This window comes from Balaenoptera physalus (genome assembly GCF_965194825.1).
Source record: "Balaenoptera physalus genome assembly, chromosome: 14".
Classification (NCBI taxonomy): domain Eukaryota; kingdom Metazoa; phylum Chordata; class Mammalia; order Artiodactyla; family Balaenopteridae; genus Balaenoptera; species Balaenoptera physalus.
The window spans coordinates 35,527,554-35,550,206 of NC_138893.1; the positions used below are offsets into that span (position 1 = coordinate 35,527,554).

The 22,653-nt window shown below is 37.3% G+C and overlaps 1 protein-coding gene and 1 long non-coding RNA gene across 5 annotated transcripts in view; both read left to right on the top strand.

Annotated features, from left to right (window-relative positions):
• The window catches only part of RAB11FIP2 (RAB11 family interacting protein 2), a 41,381-nt gene extending 24,526 nt beyond the window's left edge, over positions 1-16,855 (top strand). For 3 of the 4 annotated variants that reach the window (XM_082424784.1, XM_082424785.1, XM_082424788.1), the window contains 2 exons: positions 6,672-6,717; positions 12,495-16,855. In XM_082424784.1, the coding sequence (XP_082280910.1) occupies positions 6,672-6,717; positions 12,495-12,722 (274 nt within the window). In that variant the 3' untranslated portion in view covers positions 12,723-16,855. The remainder of the gene's footprint in view (positions 1-6,671; positions 6,718-12,494) is intronic. The other variant, XR_014253386.1, reaches the window with a different exon arrangement.
• The window catches only part of LOC309642837, a 259,826-nt gene that overhangs the window by 234,250 nt on the left and 2,923 nt on the right, over positions 1-22,653 (top strand). The gene's annotated exons all lie outside the window — the stretch shown is intronic.

Sequence of the window (22,653 nt, forward strand, 5' to 3'; positions counted from 1 at the left end):
GCTGGATGGGGCAAAGGAGGAGTGACAGAGACTGAGAGGAAGCTGTCACAGTGGTCCGGGCTGTCAGTCCAGGTGGTCGTGTGGTCTCGTGAGCAGAAAGGTAGCTGTGAGAATGAGTAGTGAGGAAACGGTGAGAGACCCACGTCCAGAAGCTGAATGGCGAGAATCTGGCAGCTTGTTGATGAGGCTACACGCTGGAGGCTGGAGTCAAGGGTGCCTCTGAGACTTCACCGTTGGTGACCAGGAGACTGGTTGTACCTGAAGGAAGAAAATCAGACAGAACTGATAGAAACGTCAAGATGATGACTGGTTTGGGAGAACTTTGAGGTAAGTTAAGTGCAGGTAAGATATCCAGTCTGAGACTTTAAACAGACATGTGTAAAGGCGGTATTGCAAAGGATAAAGTGATTGTGGTTGAAGATTAAAGATTTAGCAGTCATCCGTCCATATAGTCGTGGCAGTTGAAGTAGTGATTTCCAAGATAGAGTGGAAAAAGAGGTTTGAAAACAGAACGTTAAGAAATAGCTGGTGTTTCCCACCTAGGGTGAAACGGGGAAGAAGACAGGTAATCAGAAACATAGGAGAAAATTTGGGCCACCACATATCACAGAGGGGGAGAGTCTCAGAAAGAACAGTCATCAAAGGGAGCTGAGAGGTTAAAGAGAATGAGGCTGTTACCTTAAGTAAAAGTCGTTTGTTGGCAGTGAGTATCGGTGGCGGGGGACGTGTTTCAGGTTACAGAAGGTGAGGCAGTGAAGGTGAGGCAGTGAAGTAACGAAGACAGCGGGAGTTACTTGGGAGGGACCTGGGAGGGATTAGAGATGGGCAAGATAAAAGTGGTGGAACATCTGAGGGGTAATGGCTATAAGTATGCTCTGGTGAGCCGGGTGAAGAAATGCAAACAGGTTAGGAAACAACTGGGATGACAGCGGGGTTCCGCAGAGCAGGTCTGATGGGGCGAGGGAGTGGGAGAATCGGAAGGTGAGGTGGATCAGGTGGAATTTCAGTTGTATGAGGTCTTACTGTGAGTGATCGCATCCCACCTTATTGGTTGCTGTTCCTCAGTTGAGAGAAACTCCGTTTGTGAAGACATGTTATAAATTGTAAGGCAGTGTATAAACGTGCAGCGGTACTATTCAAATCCCAGCCACTTCGGTTATACCATTTCAAAACTGCAGTTTTTCTTTGGCTTCCTTTCTTTCTCTCCTATTTTAAATTATTATGTGAATAGTTTTGGGCATTTATTATATATTCTTGTATCAGTTAAAGTCCTAGCAGGAGACAAATGACACACTCAAAACGAATAATTGAAGAAAGTTTAGCGAAGATATCATTTATAGAGGGGTGGCCAGGGTTAGGACACCAAGGAAGGGATAGTAGAGCACTAGGGACCAGCAGTGTCTGGAAGGGGCTGCCATGCTTCGGTGTGAAGGAGCCGCTGCGGCTGTCTGTACAGAAGCTACTGGTAAAGCTGCAGTGCCGCAGGGGGGCTGAAGAGGTTGGTAGGATGGGGCTGGAATAATACCCTGTCTCCCCTTCTTTCTGTCCTCAGTCTCTTGCAGGTGCCTCCCAGTGGCAGAGCACAACTGGAAGCCAATGGGCAAGGGGACCCAGGCGATGCCCTTTCCAGAGATCAGCCTTCTGGGGTGCAGGGAGGGGCAGAATGGAGCAGGAGGGGCAAACAGAAAAAAAATTCAATACCTGTTGCTTTTCAGCCTTTGTTCTATCTCTTTAAGATTGTCTAAGTCTTGCACTTTTCTTAGTCATTCTGATTGGAAGAATCCTCAGGAAATTGTGTTGGCCTCCTTGAATCCAGCTGTCTCTGAGCTCCCAGTAGGACTGAGGACGTTGGAACCCCCGTGTGGGAGAGGTGCAGTTTATGGCTAAAGAGCTTGGATGGTGGTCTTTGGCTGCTTGTCTTTGAATCCTGACTCTGCCCCTTAGTAACTGTTACCTTGAGCAAGCTTCTTGACTTTGCTGTGCCTGTTTCCTCTTCCGTAATTCACATGGTAAGATTGTTTAAGGATTAAGTGGGTTAACATGCAAAGTCCTCCCAAAGGTGCTTGGTACCATGGTTAAAGTCCAGTAATACCAGTCGTTGCTAGGCCGGTGTCATTACTCTCTGCCCTTGCTTCGCTGTAAATGGTGTATTTTTCTTTTCCTTTTTTCAGACTTATTAAAGGTTTTGTATTACGTTATAGTTCTCAGTTTACATCCCTCCCCCTCAACTACATTTGTCACCAAAGTGAAGCTCCAGGTCTCCAGAGCCCACTCTGTCAGCTAAACAAGAAGATCAGTAGGATACTCTCCTTTGAAAAGAATTAATGTCCAAAGTTCTTCTGTGATAAAGTTATACTTATTTCCTATACACCATAAGAAATTGAATGGTGTTTAAGAAAGTTACTCCTCCACTCCGCTTTCCTCTCTTTGCCCCCCCTCCCAGACAAGCAGGACACCTCCTGAATTTTGCAAATAACTTGAATTGACTTATTAAATACAAAATGAGTCAAGTTGTAGGCCAAAGTGGACTTAGCTTTGTAATTCCAGCAGTAACAGGGCTTGGAAAGAGGTAACATGGAAGATGTAATAATAGTTGTTTTTAAATGCCTTGGAAAGAACTTCAGGTGGTGTTACGTGACTTCTCCTTGAAAGATTTAAAATCCTAGAGCCAGGAATTTACACAGTTTGCATTGTCTTATACTGACAAGGCAGTTAGTTAATCAGTTTTAAAGATCTTTGTTCTTCTGTGGGCTTTTTTTTTTTTTTTTTTGTCATGACGGACTTTTCACTGTTAATAGTCTCTTCCCTTTCTTAGGTATTCTTGCTTCAAAAGAGAGCAAAAAGAGTTTTAAAAAGAGAAAAGGAAGGACATAGAAGAAAGCTCTGATCACTGACAAATGCTTTAGTGATTTCTGTAGTGGTCAGTTTTATCACTTTATAAATGTTGGTTTGCTTTTCTGGCTTATCTGTGGAAGACCAGTCCATAGCAGAAATTGAAGGACAGTTTCAAGTTTCACCAATTTACTTACTCAGTATTTATCCTAACTTCAGAGTAAATTAATGTGACGTTATTGAAGAGATACTAATGATTCCTTGAAATACATTTGAGTACTGTTAATTTTAAAATTTAGAGTTTACCAGGAAAAATTCTTTAAAATTTGGAAATAGCACAAGGTAAAAAATAAGCTTTTATTAAACCTAAAAACTTCAGAATGTTAAGGTAAAAGCATTTTATTAGTTTAAACTATTTTTAAAAATACGAATTTAAAAATATTTTTATCAGTCTCAAAGTTACTTTAAAATCCTCTGCTGCCACCAAACTCTTTCAGTTCTGATTTCAAAAATTAATTTTTTTGAATTCTGAAGTTTAAATCTGTGTAGACTTTTTCAGTGTGAGCATGTCTAAGTTTATTTTTATACCTGATTAAAAACACCGTTTTCCTTAACCTGTCAGCAACTCAGTTGAGCAGACTACGTTATTCAGTATCTTGTCTGACATGAGGAAGCAGTCCAAAAAGAAAGATAGCACAAATTGGTGCCACACTTCGATAGAGACATTTTTCCCCAAGCTAATTCATCCAGTTCAGTTAACTCTTTTTTCCCACTTAAGGACAGATCAAAAAAAGCAGCTGTGAATGACTGAGTTGGTCATGTATTTGACACGTCAGTTTGTGAGTATAAAGCCGAACACAGGGGAGGGGTTCTGCCTTTAGATTCCAGACAATGGCCAGTACCAGAGCCCTGGCCTCAGATCGCGGCACTGGGCTGCTGGAGAGTGTGGGCGAGCTTAGGTTACACCCAGGTACAATGGCAAAGAGCTGGGGCTCGCTGTGCTCCATACCTCTTTCCCTTACAGTTGTGACCATTCTTGAGAATTCTCAGACACTTTGCAGGTTGTCACTGAGTTTCACTTTAGTCCCACAGGCTAAAGCTGTTGGATAGTACATACGGTTAGGTTTGTGATTTTGATAAAATTTTTGTCCTAAATGTCTGTTCCTTCGAAACTCTTATTATAATAAATATAATACCAGCATTTCTATTTCTCAGTTCAATAATTTCTTCCTGAGACATATAATGAAATTTATACAGTCATAATACTGTTTACTCTTCAAGGATGTGATAGGATAGATATGAAACATCTAAATAACATTTATGAAAGGTTAAATTTGTCAAAAATGGCCTATTGCTCTATGGACCCGCTCTAAGAGCCTCATCTTCTGCATGACAGCCCTTCAAGGGCTCCCTCCCATCCTGCTGCCTGCGTGCCAGGCTCCTCCGTGTCCTGCAGTGGCACCGCTGTCCGGCAGCCCCAGACAGCATGTGTCTTCAGAGGCCTCTTTCTCTGGCCTGCCGAACCTAACCGTCATGTCATTTTAAGTTCTACTTTTTCCTTGACTTAGTAGACCTTCCTTGACTAATGCTGCGATGGAACGTTTCCTTCCTCTGGGTGGTCTAAGAATTTAACTCTCAGGAGTGCTCTCGCCCTGCAAGGGCACCTCTCCTGTGTGCTTACTCAAAACATCGGATTAATCCGCGTGTCCTGTGTGTGCAGGGCTTCAGCAGTGCGGCCTGTGCTCACTAGGTAGATCTGTGAGCAGAACACAGGGCTAGGACTGTGTCACCTCCAGCACTCACCCACTGGACGACCTCACACAAGCTACCTAACCTCTCTGTGATTCATTTCCTTCTTTTGAAAATGAAGATCATACCTACCTTAAGGGTTGTGAAGATTAAATGAGTTAATTTTGGTAAAGTGCTTAGCACAGTATCTGGCACTTTCTAAGTGCTATGCAGATGTTTATTAAATAAAATAATTTACTGAACATGTTCTGTCCGTTAACCACTGTGCTGAGTGCTTTACATGTGGTCAACTCATTTAATCTTCCCAGTAGTCCTACATGGTAGATCCTGTTACCATCCCCATTTTACAGAGGAAGGAACCCAGACACACTCAAAGGCAAGTAAGTAGAGGGCAGAACCAGGATTTGAGTTCACACCACCTGGTTCCAGGGCCCTCAAGCACTTCTCTGCCTGTAACCAGCATGGTGTGCCGTTACACTGAATGTAAATCAGTTTGTCCTCGAGAATGTCACAGTCGGATGGAGAGAGATGCAGCAGAATGCGTTTCTTGACCTATTAGAGAGCAACGTGCTGTGAGATCACGGGGCAAGGAGAGATTAGTCCCACTGGTCCCTGATGTTGACCTCCTTGGACTGAAAATCAGGGAGGCTGGGAACCGTGCGTGTTATCAGCTGCTCCCCCGGCACTCTAGGCCTAGGGGTACCACAGGATAATGTATTTTGGGTTTGTATTTGTTTTCTTTTAAGTCACTTTTCTGTCAGGCTTTTGAGACTTTGCCGGTACAGTGACTCTAGTCTGGGACCATACAGAACACCATAAACACGGTGAGGTACAGGGAATGAGAAAATGTGTCAGCCGAGTCGGCCTGTAAATGGTTCATCGTAGGTATTTAAAACATGTTTCAATCTTCCCTACCATGTCACCCAGCTCTACTGAAGTACCAAATTTATCCACAGGAGTTCTAGGTAGAAAAGGTCAGCAACCGGTTCTGGAAGCTAGTACTACAAATCTTAGTCATAACAACTGAAACCTTGGATATGTGAGAAATTCTCTTGAGGTGGTTGTACATGCCTGCATGCCCTGTAGGTTTACAGCTGGGGATGTGTACTTGTAATAATAGGTATTTCTCCGTGTCCAGACTTTTTGTGCATACAGTCAAAAGTTTTAAAAGTGAATTTCTTCAAAGGATTCCAGTTATTTGGCTGATAAAGCACAGATAATGAAAAAATATATTTTACAGTTAAGTCTTTTTTTTTGGAATAAAAAGGTTCCTAGGACAGTAATGCTTTGTAGAGGTTCTAATGGCTAATACTCTTAAGTGCCGGGTAAAAATTAAACTTGAATAGCAACGATGAAATATTTACTCACCAGATGGCTTTGAAGTTTAGCTTCTTTTTGGTTCCAGTTGCCTTCCTAATGGACATGTTTCAAAGAAGAAAACGATTATAGCATTCAGCTGTGATGTTTTCGTCCTGTGTGCATGCAAGAAATCCATTTTGTTTTGGTCCATTTGGGTATTTAAATTTTGAAGACCAGCTACTTAGAAATTCATTAATGACAGAAATGGTTCACACAGCTCCGAATTCATTCTCCTTGATAGGATAACATTTAAAGGTTAATTTTTCTAGTACCTATAGAAATAATTGTTTTAAAAGATTGCTTCAACTCTTTTAGTCTACAGTCTTCCTAACCTAAATTTATTTAAGTCTCTATAGTTTTATATCAGAAGGCCTAAGGTAAGTGGGTGTGTGTATATAAAATGAATAATAACATTATAGAATTTAATTTTATAAAATATCTCACTAGGTAAAATCGCTTATATTTAAAGATGTTTAGAAACTACATGTTAGAGGTACAGTTCTTCAGTTCTAATAATACTGAAGGGTTTTCCTTCAAAGTTGAAAATTGTAGCTGCTTTAGATTGTTTAGTAAATATTGTTTTTCTTTTACATCCTGGATTAAATTTCACTCAGGTAATATAGGAGTTTAGAAATTGTTATTGCAATGTTGGTTAAAATGTTCTGTTTTTGTTTCCTCCCACGTGTACTATGATACGCTTTTAACATTTATGTTTGTCTTTTATTGCTCAGTTTTCATATGAATCCGACAAGTAATGAAGACCTCAGGAAAATCCCGGTAAGTTGCAGAGGGGGTTAGAGAATTACCAAAAACCAAGCCACAAGCTGTCTTTCTGTCTGGGGCACATTTCTAAAAAGGCCTCTGTCTCCTTGAATCCCTCAGTTACCCACAGATTATAGCTTAATGTGATGATTTAGGGAGAAAGAAAAAAAGCAAAATTCAAACTTTTATCTTTAATATACCATAGGGTGTGACTTATGTATGATCTATGGAAGTGTACGCAAACATTATAGTTATAATTGAAGCCAATTTAGAATATACAGATTTTGTTTGCAGACTGTTTAAAAATCGATATGAAAGCTGTATGTCAGGTCAACATTATAGTTGTGAAATAAGAGCATGTGGAGAAAGCTAGCATTTTGTTACTGTTGTTGTAAATCATGTTGAGGGGAGAATAAACCTGCTTGTGAACATTTAACAGTAGGAAGAGCTTCCTGGCCAGAGACCCATTTAACCAGGAGTGTGTGTGAAAGATCCTTTAGGACACTTACCTTCCAAGTCAGAACAAAACCAAATATATTAACAGGCTTCGTAGCGACCAGCTAAATTAACTCACATATTTTGCAAGGATTATTCAGATATCTTAACTTCATTTCATTGTTATTTGAAATCCGGTTTTCGACCTCTGTTCCGAGTTTCAGTACATCTTCAGTCTATTCTAAATACTATACTAAGCCTAGAGAGAATAAGTTGCTTTACAAAAATATGGTCACATGTCTTGGTAGGAAACTAAATTCTCACTGAATAACAGAAAAATAGAGCCTTTATTCCAGGAGGCTGGTGGTTGCTGTTTGAACCATCTGTCCTTAATGTGTGTGATCCAGATGTATAATAAGAATTTTTCAAAGCAATAACATATCACAGTCTTCTATGGTGTGATAGGCTGAGAAGAAACCATGGTGTTGTGTAAACCGTTCTAAATGCAGTCATTTGTCTTTAAAATGGTAGAAAACATTAAGAGGCAGAGGACTTTGTACTGTGTTTTTGCTGTTTTAATGTACATGATGTGTACGTTTTGATGTTTCATAAATACTCAAGTCTTTATATTATGGCAGACTGGCGAGAAACGTCAGAATATATGAAGTCAGCCTTTGATCAGATAGTAAAATGAATTCTATCAGGCGGTTACTTAATCTCAAACAAAATGAGACATCAAAAAATCGATTTAATGTGCAGCTATTGTTTATTAAGTAACCTTAATTACAATTTCTATGTGCTTGTAAATGTACTTTTCCAAATCTTGTAATTTATTGCTGTAAAAGCATCCTTAGAATTCTTTAAAGAAATAAAATGTGAAAATTGTTTTAGTTAAGGGATTTAAAGGTGATAAAAGAATCCTTGATGTGTGATTATTTTCCTCTGGAATACTAACTATTCTAAATGACAGTTAAAGGATTACTAGGTGTTGTTAATTTACTGCAAGATACAATTAAGAGGAGAAAGCTCATCCTCATACTGATCGCTATTGAAAAAAAGTATTTGAACAAGTTTTATGTTGAAGATTATAAGATGTTTGAAGTAATTTACGTTAAGTTCTTCAATAATAGCTGTCCACCAAGTTATATTTTTTTCCCCTTCTGAACATAGTATTTTGTAATTAAGTTTGTATGTCTTATATGCTAGTGCCAACACCTGTCTGTGAAAGCAGTGTTTAAACAGGAGCAGTAGCCAGTTGAAAGGGCAGTGTGAGCTCTTTAAGGCCTAATTAAGAACTGAAAGGGAGATGAAGGGAGTAGCACAAAAGATGTGAAAGTAGCTGAGATGATATTCCCAGAGCAAAGTTCCTCATTAGAACAATAATGAGATGATCAGAGAATGCCAAGCCTTCATCTTATCTCTCTCTCTCTCCTCTAGTTGCCTTGGATGTCAGTTAGTACCCCACCAATATTTGGTTACCAGGACAACCTTTCTTTAAATCTTCAGTTATTTTGAGTCTTGATAATTTGCTTTTGTTGAAATTTAAATATTGTAAAAAATATACATTTCCTAGTTTAAAAGGCTAGATTGTGAGTAAAGTAAAAATAGATCACTAGTAATTCTCAAAGTATTTTGCACAACTGTTATTTAAAATTCCAGTTAGACAACTTAATGTAATAATTCTGTTCACGCACCCAACTCTTATTTTCTTATATCTGCATATGGAAATTTTTAACAGAGTTTGGGTAGGAATGAAAAAGGATTGGTTATGAAAGGGGAAGAGAGAAGAAAAATTTACATTAAATTTCAATATAAGAAGACATCTTAAAAACATATGTGCCATCTATATCAAGTGCTAGAGGAAAAACTATTGAGTACTTAGGAGTCCCATGTTAGGTTATTTGAGTCTTTACCAGTTTGGAGATTTCTCAATTTTAGTTTTTCCAAGAATAGTATTAAAAGTATCTTTTGAAAAAATAATTCATTTTTATATTTGCCTGAGAGTTTTCCTCTTTAAGCAAAATAATTTTTGTAACTAGAAAATATTTTAATTTCTACTGTATTAGTTAATATTAATCTTTATTTTATTTGGAATTATATCAACAAACAGAAGGATAGATGTATTTATTGAGTATATTAGTCAATTTAAGAATCTTATGCCTAAAATTAGAAGGTTTACATGATTTTCAAATATGGGATAAAATCTGGAACTAAGCATAAAACTGTTTTTAATTATTTTATATTCTTTTCCAGAATATAGTTTATAGTACATGTGTTTCTAAGATGTTTTTTTGCATAAAAACTCGCAGAAATTTGGGGTAAATTTTTCACATAAAAGGACAAATGGAAAATTTATTGAAAGGGTCAGAACTGTATTTCCAAGAAATCTGTTTATCCATAAGTATTAGACGGTTGTGAGGGGGAAAAATAAGCCAAATAATGGATTTGTATATTCTAGATTATGGCTTATATCTTAAGTGTTGAACAATATTGTGGGATAATAATTGATTATTTTGAGAGATTAAATTTTAGATTGATTTGTATCATGGCATTAATTTAAACCCCTTATGTCAAAATAAGAATTTTTTGACATGTCTTCCATCCTCATTGTCTGTAGAGAAATGTTAAAAAATTATTTTAACTGCATTCTGTGGTAGCACTGGTATAGTGTTAAATGTAACAATATAAATGATTTTCTAACTGCATATTATCACTTAATTAGTTTGGAGAAATCAGTTCATATATGTATGATTTGATTAAGAGAGGCCCAGTCTGATGCTATTATTATGTTAAATTAAGAAAAAAAGTAAAACAATCAATTGGTAATGAATCCCATTTAGTTTAATTTCATTAATCCCTGCAGTTCTCACAAGAACTGCTATTTTTCAGTAAATATTGTATTAGAAAAATGAAATCACATTAGTTGGACATAATCTCTTTTTTAGAATGCGGTTCTGAAAAACCTCTTTGCAGACCAGGAAATGTTAGAGTTGAAAGGGACCTTAGAGAACATCTCATTGATCAGAGAAAGAAAGTGAGACTTAGGTGGGTTTCTGTCTCAAATTTTTGCAGAGTTACTTAGGTTAAAGTAAGAAACTTTAGCTTATTTTTAATTGATGTTTAAAATGTACTTAGCTCTATGGTATGTCTTATCTTTTCTACAGAAACCTGCTGAGTATAATAAATGTCAATAGGAATGTGTTTAGGAAAATCTAAGTTTTGTATCTCTAGACTACTTATGACCAATTAAACTAGTAAATAGGTGTGTATATTTATTCTAACAAAAAGTTAATTGATCTGAAAGAGAAGAGAATAAAAAGTAAACCAACACATATCTCCAGAATTGTCCTTTAGTTGTCGTAAAGCAATATTCTGAAATGTTTTGGGGGACAAGGTAATCTAATTCATAAAGTTGTATCTATACCCAGTTTCTAATGGTAAAATAAGTCATTTTTAAACTTCCATTTAGCATCCTCTCTATTCTGTTAATCTAGTAGAGGCTCCTCCTAACTTTTGTCTTTACTATTTAAATAGCTTTGTAACTAATCGCGGTGCCTCTAAATGATCTTACCCACTGCTGCCATTTTCCTAAAGCTTAGCTTTAATCATCTTTCCTCTGTTTAGAAACCTTCAGTGGGCTTTCTGTTTCCCATAACACTAAGTGTGATAGCATCAGACATCCTTGATGGTCTGTTTGGAACCCACTGTTTCAGCCTCTCTCTCTGTGCCCTGCCCTGAACCTTATTTCCCAGCCGTACTCCACTGATCACCTTTATTGGCCACTGTGCCTTGAACCTTGCTTCCTCCTTTGAACAAGCAGAGCCACTGCTTGAGATGCCCATTACGCATTTCTGCCTGGCAAAATCTTTGAAGGCCTAGTGCAAGCTATATCTTCTGTGCAAAACCTGAGAGATTCTATGGATTGGAGAAGTTTTCAGCCAGGAATATTGTTTTGTCTTTATCCTAGAGAAGGGAGTGTGCTTGGGTAACACAAACATCAAATTGGTATCTGTGCTCTAGCTTGTTTCTCTGGTGCAGCAAAGTCATGGGGCCTGGGGAGGAGGAGATAAAAAGTTACACTTTGGCTTTACTGATGAAAACTCCTGGATGCATAGCAAATTAAAATAGATCCTGAAAATGAATACAGACAAATTTAATTCTTATGACAAAAAAGGAAAAAAAAGACCTTTCTACGTTCACCAGTCCTCGTTCTCCGTCCTCCTCTGAATAGATTAGGTACTATTAGTCCTTAAGAGCAAGGCCAATTTCCTCAGTATTTTAGTATATTTTCTTTAAAGCCAAATGGAAATGTTTGGAAAGAAAGTGATGAAAACCATTTTAAGTTGTTGAATGTAGTGATAGAACTATATATAAGAAGGCATAAAGATTGCTACTTTATATTTTGGCATTATATTTTACATAATGAAACATCTAAATATGCACTTTAAATAGATGATGTTACAGTGCCTTTTTGATTAAATTTCTGAGAAATATTTTTCTTTTAATATTAGAATGCTTTGTAATGAAAATGAATTGAGTCAATGCCTTTTTTTTGGTTTATGTTTGTACCTTTGTGTTAAGAGAATTTTCACCAATAGAGTAAGGTTAAACAAAATAAAGTAAGTGAAATGGGAGAGAATGCAGATATACTAATCTTAAGTGTTAGCATGACTGTAGTTGAACTCTTGAGTTTCCTGACAACCAAGGCAAAAAGGGAAATAAAATAAATTGTATAGGTATTAGTACTAGGAGGAGAAAATAGACTAGTTACTCAGAGGAGAAAAGGTTCTATTTGCCTATAAGTTAAAAGAGTAGTTACTCCCATGGAGCTTCTTATAAGGGATGCTCATGGATTTAATTCTGAATGCCATCAACATTTCATAGCAAACTGGAGAGGCAGAGTTGATATTGCTGTTTCTTGTTACCATCTTCAATAAAAAGGCAAAGGCATAACATTAAACTATAGTTCAGAGGAAGCAATTCCACGAGGACTAGACTAATATCCAAATGTATAGTTTTCAATAGCTTCTAATATTTCCTAAAGTTAATTCTTGCAGATCTTTTGATTTTGTCTATTTTAATTATGTTTATTATTGAACATTTTATCTCTTAACTTAATCTTAAATTACATGGTCAATTTCTTATATTTAAGAATTTAGAGTTGTGATCAAGGCTTTGGTGCATCTGCTTTAGTCCCTTCCTCAGAACTGGCTAGCCATTCTGTGAACTGTCACATTGGTTCTAGCCAAGGATAGAGAAAAGTTTGATGAGGGTTTGAAACAGTTGAACTTCAGAATAACTCATAATTTGCCCCTGATGTGCTATCTATTAAAGTGACCGTCTTTATCCTATTCTAGGACAGCAACCCTTTTGATGCCACTGCAGGCTATCGTAGTCTGACCTACGAGGAGGTACTACAGGAGTTGGTAAAACACAAGGAGCTCCTTAGGAGGAAAGACTCCCACATCCGGGAGCTGGAGGACTACATCGACAACCTCCTTGTAAGGGTAATGGAGGAAACGCCCAGTATTCTCAGAGTGCCATACGAACCATCCAGGAAAGCTGGCAAATTCTCCAATAGTTAATAAGCCAATGGTACTGCGTTTATAATTGGGGAAAAAAGAAAGGAAGAAAGAGAGAGAAAAAATAGAAGAAAAGCTTGTTACTGAGAGAGACCACACTATCAGGTTTTGTTACATACTCTCCTTCATTGTGAAGAATTGTTTCACCTGTAAATATTAGCAGGGACTATCAAGAGTGACCTTTGAAGTGAGCTAAATAATTTAAACCTTTCAAGTGAAAATGGGCCAGATTCTCGTGAAACAAGCAGTTCCTTAGGATTCACTTAGGTGCTGGTGCCGGCCCACTAATCTGCCATAGGCCTAGAAGTATCTTCAGAAGTACGTGACTTATTCCTCAGGAACAGGTTTCTCATCAAGCAGAATTGATACTGTGGTTGGTTTCTCAGAAGTCAATTTGTACAGATTAAGCTGCAGGAATACTGCTCATTATAAACACTGCTAAAAAAAAAGTTCATATTTTATATACATATATGTACATGAATAATCTGTTCATGTATCTTTGTATATAAAATACATGCATATACCTCATATATACATGTGTTTTTAGAACATTTAAAGACAACTGGTTGCCTCTAAAATTAGGATACCAATTAGGATTTCTTAATTTGAAAATATATGTGTGCTCTATCAATGCAAAACAAATCATCATTGCTACTATGATGGTTTGTTACACAGAAGCTGCTTCAAATCACTCTTGACTATGTGAACCTTGGTTTCAAAATAAGCTGCTACTATATATTATTCCAGCATCAAATCTTTTCTCTTTTTCCAAAAGTAATGATCTAAAGCCCCTTTTTAAAGAACGATGTATTTTAGGAAACTTCATTAACTTTGCAACAGCATGAATTTCTTGAATTAATTTTTTATCTTAATATTTGAGTTTTGTTTGAGCTATAAGCAGAAGATAAGCAAACGTGATTTGTTGAGATTCTGAATGTCTTTAAAATATTCAGTACTAGCAAAGAAAATATTAGGGAGTTATATCTGAAGATAATTTGGAGGGGGGCGGAAAGTAGGTGATCATTCTGATGCCTGATAATCCAAAGCAATGAACAAATTCTAGGAATGAAGAATTAGGCTTGGTTTCAAGTTACATAAATAATGGAACAGATGGTTGCATTTGGTTTCTGAACCAAAATAAGAGTTACTAAAGGAGGGGTGAGTTTTTAGAATAGATCTTTACTAGCACGACATTTTACACTATTCTACAGCCACCCTGGAAGAATAAATCAATATCACAAAATTGTGTCAGCTTTGTTTTTAAGTCTGCTCCCCAAAAATGTTGACTACTCTCATGAATTTTCTTTATATATTTGTACAAAATTAGTCTTTAAAGTGAAAATGATATAAAAATATTACTAATCATCTGCTGATTTTTTAACTTTAAAAGTCTGAAATACATACTATGAAATACTGAATCTGTGTTTTCTCAAGGAAATTTAAGATGAAAAATTCACCTGTATATGGAGACATATATTCCCCAATCTTTTACCAAATGCATTTCTGTCTAATATTTATCTCTACTAAGACTTCATTGAGAGTTAAATACAAAGCACATATAATAGTTTTGCTCAGTTTAATATTTTGAATCAGATAATACTTGGCCAAGCTTATATTCACAAGCTAAAATCCCGTATTATTTGTATTTTTCTGAGTTTCTTCAGTTTTTCTATGAGAGCATAAATTTTGAAATTCTGAAAATTCTTCTGAAATACAAAAAATTAAATAATTTTTAATAGGAGACAAGGAAAAATAGCTTTCACCAACTTTTTCCTCCACTTCTAAATTTCTGTAATAAACCTCACAATCTGGTATAGAATTTTATTTTCCCATTTGAGGTCTTGGTAGTTCTTTTTAATATGGTGCCATTTTTAGTTAACATTTATTAAATGTTGCACAGTTCTTAGTATTTGTTTTTTTCTGTTGTTAGTATAACTGAGGCTCTTCTTATACTTTTAAAAGTACTAAAGTCCATGTGTTTGCAGTATTATGACATTATCTGCAGATATTTTAATATGCTTTGGCCAAATTTACTCTTTATAGAATGAACCACGATGCCAGTGTTGTACTGGGGATATGTTTTATGTAAATAGAGCTCATGAAAAAGTATGGTTAAGGGACTGCCATTCTTTTTATGAGAAAATTCATTTTTAAGGAGGATTCTTTGCCTGTATAAAAACTGTTAAGGATTAGACTTATCCATACGTTAATGATTTGGTTATAACTGCATCAATATTTTTATCTTTAATTCTGAGACAAGAATTGTATTGAAAACTGAATCTGCATTTATCACTGCCCGAAATGTTCTGTTCCGATGTTTATGAACTTTCTTTCACTCGTGACCTGGAATCAAACTGACTATATATATATTTTCATAATCGATCGGTCAATATAAGGAACTAAAAACAAAAAGTAAAAATGAGTTCCTAAGTAAACATAACAGTGTTTCCTGTGTTTGTGGGCAGAAGTGCAAATAGAGTAGTTTTAATTTTTAGCATTGTAGAAAAAAAAGGCCAAAAGATCACATTAGTTTATTTTTGCAAACTATAACTTTTAAGTATTCTAATGGTATATTTTGTTAGTAACTTAGACAAGGAAATAAAACATATGTACTCATTAAATAAAGTGCAGCACAATAGACTTATAGACAGAGTTTACTTTTGCTTTTACGCTTAAAAAAGGCATGCTCAAAAATATTTCCACCAATAAGAGGATTTTTTTAAATTGCAGAGTTTATAATAGTCTCAAACCTGTCTTAAGCTAACATACTTCTGTTACATAATTAGAAATATTTCTGCCAATATTTTTAAAACAGTATAGTTTTACAACCAGCTCCCCTCCCAGTTCTAAAATTCAGCTTCAAAGTATTGAACATGACTGTCCTACCACTTAGGCTTCAAGTTCATTTATTAAATACCAGGGAATAAATCTTAGAATTGTATATAAAATGATGTGTCACCCATTCACGAAAAATATTTAAGTATTGCTTTTTGCTGCTGTATTCTGCATTGAGCCTAGTTTTGCCATCCTCCCATGAATGTAGTATTATCCATAGATTATCCATAACTACATCTATTGCTTTTAGCAGTAAGTGAAGATTTCGTTGTAATTTTCCGGCTGTGAAAATGTTGCCTGTATTTAAAGGGTTTCATGAATGGAAACCTAAGTAAAACTCAGCTCGCTAGTGACAGACTTGCTTTCCTCACATCCTTCACCAACTCCTCCACCCTCACACCCCACTGCCTACCACCCCCATAAGGGTGCTTATTCTTTAGCAAGGAGAATCTCAAAAAAAAAAAAAAGAAGAATTGCTGTCTTTAATATATCTAGAAATTGTTACACTAGAACTTTTTTTTCCTCTTAGGTTTTTAGGAAAAGCAGCCTACCTTGGATTTGTAAAACAAGGTGAAACTTTCTGATGTCTGTGTGCCCATATGTCTTATAGATATGGTTGGTGTCACTTGTGTGTGTGTAAATGAAATACGAAGCATGCTCATTCCCTCGATCTCTTTGAAGTAAAAGGGAAAGGATCGCAGTGCTGCTGGTTCATGATTGTACCTGGAAGGGTCTGTCAGCACACACTGAGAGCCCCCATTCTCACAGATTTATAAGTTTAATAATCCAGATGCAATCATTAGAGGTACTTAATATGCAATAGGTAGCATCTTAACTAATTAATCTGCATAAGAAGGGTTTTCTGGTGTATTTAATAAGAAGTGTAGAAGCTCTTCAAGCATTAAACTGGAGTTGACATTTTATTTCATTTATTTTCCATGTCAAAAAAAACACTCTTACAATGGAATTGAAGTCTGTAACAAATGATACATTTGGGCCTGTCAATCTTCGATCTTAGGGGTGGTTTGATTTTGAGGTACAAAAAAAAATGCTGCAGATCTAGAAATGTATATATTTAGCAGGTATTTGAAAGATACAAGCGTTATTTATAACTGAAGAGTATTACACTTAGTAAAATGCTCTAGTAACTTGTATACATTTTTGCAGGTACAAACTCCAAAGTATGTAAGCATTATGTAACATGACAGTTGTATAATTTATGTAATCTGATGGATGCATGAATCAGAATTTTTATATATGATTATTGGTTTATTATAGTTGATTAAAATGTTTAATCTTAATTTGGTTGTCATAACTTCTTATCACAGATAAAACAGCATGAATATTCATTTGTACACGAGCCCTCCTTGTCTTTTAAAAATACAGTAGGATGCCTCTTATTATTTGATATATGGCAGCAAGTATTCTGTAAGACCTACAGACTCACTTCACTATGAAAATAGTTTGGGGAAGTAAGGTTTAGCGTGAACACTGTTTAGCAGCCCTTTGTGTATAAGATGTCCCCTCACAGGGACAGAACTTACTGTTTGGTAGCAAATTACATCTGCGTATTTATACAGAGGCTAAGACCTATGCTGAGTGCTTTCTCTTTATGTGTTATTTCATTTATTCTTCACAACAGCCCTCTACGGTAAGGACTGTACAAGCTTTCAGAGGAAATTGAAGACAGCTAACAAAACAGCTATTTGTGGAACTCAAGAGTAGAGTAGAGTTGGCAAAGCCACGGCATTTCTCACTACTTTTTAGTGTCCAGCTCATGGCAGAGACCACTAATTCATGCCACTTCCAGCCCTCTGAGCCTGCAGTCCAGGTATATGCCTGTCCGTCCCAGATGCTGTCTGAGGGAAGTAGGAATCTAAGGGCCTGGGACGATGGTGTGGGTGTGTGTGGGTGTGGGTGTGGCAGAGTGTTAAGCAGTTGTATTATTCTAGATTATGAGACGTGATCCACACGTAGTGGTCCTGAAGGTAAGTCATACACTCTTGGAACAAGGGAGTTCTCTGCAGGCCGGAACACCTTCCTGGTCCTTAATTGCCCTCAATTTTAGAGGCCCATTTATTGTATCTTTTTACTTCCCCTGGTATTTCTCTGGATTGTTCCCCTTTCTGCCTATCTGCAGCACACAAGTTTATTTTTTCTTAGTCTACTGAGACAGAGATATTTGAGGTAATTTGAGAGTAGAGAGTTATTATTCTGTTAAAGTGGCTGTTTTCCACATAGGTTTGTTCTAATGCCATGCCTCTCTCAGAAAGACCAGATGGAAATGAAAGCGAGGCCAGGGTTGCTAAACCCGATCATCTCAGAGACTGAAAATATAGATTTTAGTGAAATATGATTTCCACGTGTTAGCAACTGATTCTTTAAAAAAACAAACAAACAAAAAACCCACAAAACCGCAGGCCACTAGTGCGCAGTCTTTTCCTTAGTCAGTGTTTCTCATGTACCATCATCGTCATCATCATCAGAACAGTGCAGAGTGTAGTTGTTTACTTCCCCCACAGACGATCTTGTGTTTAATCAAAACCTGACTTGGCCAAGGGGTGTGCGGGGCATGTGTGATGTGTAAGACGGAATTACAGCTCAAGACTCCTGGGAGGGAGTGGGGAGAGGATAGGGAGTAAGTATTCAGTGACTCTAGAGTTTCAGTTATGTAAGATGAATAAGTTCTAGAGGTCTGCTGTGCAACATGGTGCCTACAGTTAACGATACTGTATTGTGCATGTAAAAATCTGTTAGGAGGGTAGAGCTCGTTTGAAATGTTCTGACAGCAGTAAAGAAAAAGCCTTTCCCAGGTAGGCCTGCCCCTGAGCCTGGCAGTGTAGATGCTTTTCAGAGGGAGAACAGCACAGTGAATCTGAGTTACAGCCCGAGGGCCACCGCTCTGGTGTTTAGAGCCTTTTAGAATGTTATCTAGTATCTGATACATACCCTTTTGTGGTAATTATGATTTTTCAGTATCTTATTTATGATGGTCTTGCCTTTTGGTAAAAAACTGTATAAAAACTATTAGTGTCCCAAAGATCAGTTTAGCACTTAATAGTGTCCTGTGTTAAGGTCACATCACGTATGGTATGTGACAACTTCCAGTCATCTAAATTCAATGTGGTGGTGTGTGTGTGTGTGTGTGTGTGTGTGTGTGTGTGTGTGTGTGTGTGTGTGTGTGTGTGTTTAGGGTATAAAATACATATTTCAATTGAAATATAATGGTCATGGATTCCGTAGTTTCTTTGATTTTGTACATCCACCATTTAAAATTCTACTGTACTTTTGGACGCCAGCCAGATCAGGAAAGCTGGATGGTTAGATCACTGGTTGTCAAAGTGTTGTCCCCAGAGCAGCAATGGCAGTATCACCTGGGAACTTGGGAGAATGAATGCAAACTCTCAGGCCCTACTCCAGACCTACTGCATTAGAAACTCTGGGGGTTGGACCCAGAGAGCTCTATTAACCAGCCCTCCCGGTGTTTCAAATGCACATTCAAATCAAATGAGATAGAGACCCACCCCCCCTTTTTTCTTAGTTTAATGTACTTTAGAGAATTTTTTTTTAACTTAATGTAATTTTCCTTGCCAGTCCTGAATTTATTTATGAACCTGTTTTTTTAGTTTTTTGATAAAATGAATATTTTGTGTTTTAAAGAAACTTAAGTCTGATGAAACTTCATATAGATAGAATGCTTGTAAGATAATGCACAATGCGTTACGCAGAGTAGATACATAGTTAATACCGTTGATTCTTTGATACGATGTTTTGTTTGTGCAGTAAGATTTGCTGTTGTGATGGGCAAGGCAAAAATGCACATGGGCCTTAATGCGAAACTGCCAGCATGTCTTCCTTTGTTCTGATGTGGTGGCCAAGCTTGATTAAGGAGGGCATCTTTCTCAGCCTCACAGAGGCCTTGAAAACTGAGGTAAAAGATATTAGTGTAGAAAGGAAACAGAAAATGCAGCCACATATGGAATGCGGTAGAATAAAGTTTTTGAATGTATGTGTGAAATTGGGCAATGAACCTTAATATAACAAGTGAAGCCAACTTGTGACTTGAAGTGAGAGGTTCTGTTTAACAGGCACTTTGTAACTTTGCTAGTTACAATCATTTTGTCAAATAGTTCATAAAAAGCTTACATTATTTTCACAATCAAAACTGAGTCGAGTTCTCGTTTCTAGGGAAATCTAGAATGAAATGTAAGAGTCTTGTTAGATCTTGCATCAGACACTAGAAACACTGGATGATTAGGAAAAGACCATTATGCATTAGGTTAAAAATAACATAATTTAAAATAAGGGTGGTATGAGAGAGGAACATCCGATAGCAGAGTATTTTATTGGTTTTTATTCCTCGGTGGAAAAATGGCTAGAACATTAACAGTGTAACATGGATTCAGAGACATCTGAACACTGGCAAAAGTTGTTGGGTTTTTTTGTCTTGTTTGTTTCAATCATCACTCTCAAACCCTCAGTGGAACTTCAGTGCCAAACATTAGATTAGCCTCTGGCAGAAAGGGAACTCGAGAGCACAGGTCATTAAAATCACGGCTGATTCTGAATCCCCAACTTGACCCTGTGCTTTCAACCTCTTTCAGCAAAATTTTGCTAAAGTTAGACAAAGAGTAACAACATTGGCTTATGAATTTCATTTCCTTTCCTAGTTATGAAGGAGGCATTAATGAGGGGGAAATGGCAGGAAAAGCCTGGGGAATTGGGTGGGGAAGGCAGCAGTGGGCCAGGCTCACAGGAAAACTAGTTGCCAACCTCAGATTAATTTAGGTTATAATCTGAACCCATATAGGACAAGCACTTTTAAGAAATAAGTCATTTGTCATAAACAGTTGACTGATCCAATAGCAGTATTTAGTGTTTTTATGTTTACATTTAAAGATTTTTTATTAATATACTGTTACTGAACATCTTTCATGACTTATAAGCTATAAAATATTTTAATCCTTGACTCATTTTTTTACCAAGCTATTCACTTAATGCTATATAATATGTAGCACTTGAGACCATCTGTTAGGAATACTTGAATAATATGCACACTGTGAAGATATGTACAGCAAATAAAGCAGAAAACACATGAAATATTCAGGAAGAGTTTGTGAAGACAATCCTTGCATTTTAATTAAAAAAAAAAAAAATGTGGTCTGAAGTCTAGCAGGAAGTCTTTCCAAAACTGAAGCTCTTTTCTTATTCTGGGCAAATTGCTCTGCTGAGTGGCCTTAAGATGTCACTTTGACTTTAAGTGAATAGTTCGTAAATAAAAATATTGGCATTAGTACTACTTAGAATTGTCCTTCTGAACATCCCTCATTAAGTGTGAGAAGTTACTGCAGAGTAACGGCGGCAGCTGCATGGGAACCAGGATAAGCAGGCTGTTTTGTGAAGCGGGCCCAAGAGGGAGGCTGGGACTAGGACAACCTGGTGCCTCGGGGTCACCACTGGAGGATGGATTTGGGGGGAGCATCAGGTTGAATTTGATAGTCTTGGAAACACTGAGCTGGGTGCAGCGAAATCCTAGGCCTTGGAGGGTACTTTAATCCTGTTGGAGGTTGAAGCTCTTTATTTCTTTCCTTTGAACTGGTGGAGGATGGGGGCAGGTTGGCGCCCTGGGTGGGTCTCCCCAGAGCAAGGGACCTTGTTGTGAAAGATTGAAAGGTTTCCTAAGTCACTCAGCTGCATGTAGACACCTGGCTTCTTAGTCCACCCACCTGTTAGTTGGGAGTGATTCTATAGGAGCCTCGCTCACTCCCAGGAGGCTTGTTGTCACTTAAGGGTCACACCACCTGATGAGCTTGTAGCCTAGACACCTGTCATGGTGCCTCCTGCCTCTAAGAATGGGCCAGAATGGTATATACGTGGGACAAAATTTAGTTCCCACCAGGCCACGGGAACGTCTGGCCAACGGTAAGTCTTAAGCCTGGTACTCACCCTTTAGCGGTGCCTTCTCTAACTGCTTTCCACTCTTGTGTTCTGATGCCTAAACCAGATGTCCTCGGAATCAAACCTTCTCTTTGTTTAGTGATTGTTAACCTTTTGATCTCACAATAGCAGGAGTAACCTCACTCATTGGGTGGACCTCAAACCCCAAAGGCACATCTGTCAAAAGCCTTAATAAGACCACAGCTATGTACCACATCTTAATTTCTGATTGACTATTGCATAGAACTCACTATTTGGGGATATTAGCATATTATTTCAACCTTTTGTCTGATCCTTACTCTTTTTATCACAGACACCCTAGGTATTTATTATTATCCACCTAAAATAATTTGGGACTGTTCCTTCTGTTGATTTCCACAGAGTGGCCAATCATTTTATAAATGCCTTTCAGTTGTCTTTGTGCTGAGTTCTTCCTATTTGTGGAGGGAATCAACCAGTTGAACAAGCTTCACCTAAGTTTCTCTTCCATTTGGCAGTCAGTAGTGTTCGGCACTCTCTAGTAGCTGAATGCATTTCAGTATGCATAGTAAACTTACTCCTACCTTTATTATTTTTATACCCATATTTCTCTTTGTCCTGACTCATTTATTTCATCGTTTTGAATTGTATGTATGTTTGTAAATCACCTCAGCTCTTCTGTGGGATGGGGCATCGTATGAATAAATTTTTTATTTGGCATTTCTTCCAATCCTTCTCATTCCACTGCATGCAAAGTGCCCCAACTGATCTTTGCTGACCTCCAGCAAACCACCGTCTTGTACATTTATTTGTCCTTGTTTTTGAGTCTACTAGTTATTTAAAAACTATGTACAAAGAATTCCTGGCAAAGACTTTGAGCCTCTAGTCATTGTATCCCCAACATCGATGCGTAGTGCAGTGCCTGGTATTTAGTTGGTACTCAATAACATTTGTTGAATGAGTGATCAGATTATTTTTTGTTAAAATCCATATTATTGTTACGAACATCTGTTATCAACAGTGATGTTATCTTCTAAGGGAGCCAGCCCCTTTGAAATGAATAAAAATAAAGGTTTTTAACAAGCAGTGGAAGTTGGATCTAGAGGAGACATGATTGCTACCAAAACCTTGCCAGTGTAAACTGGGAACAGGCAGAAATAAATGTTCGTCTTAAATTATAGGC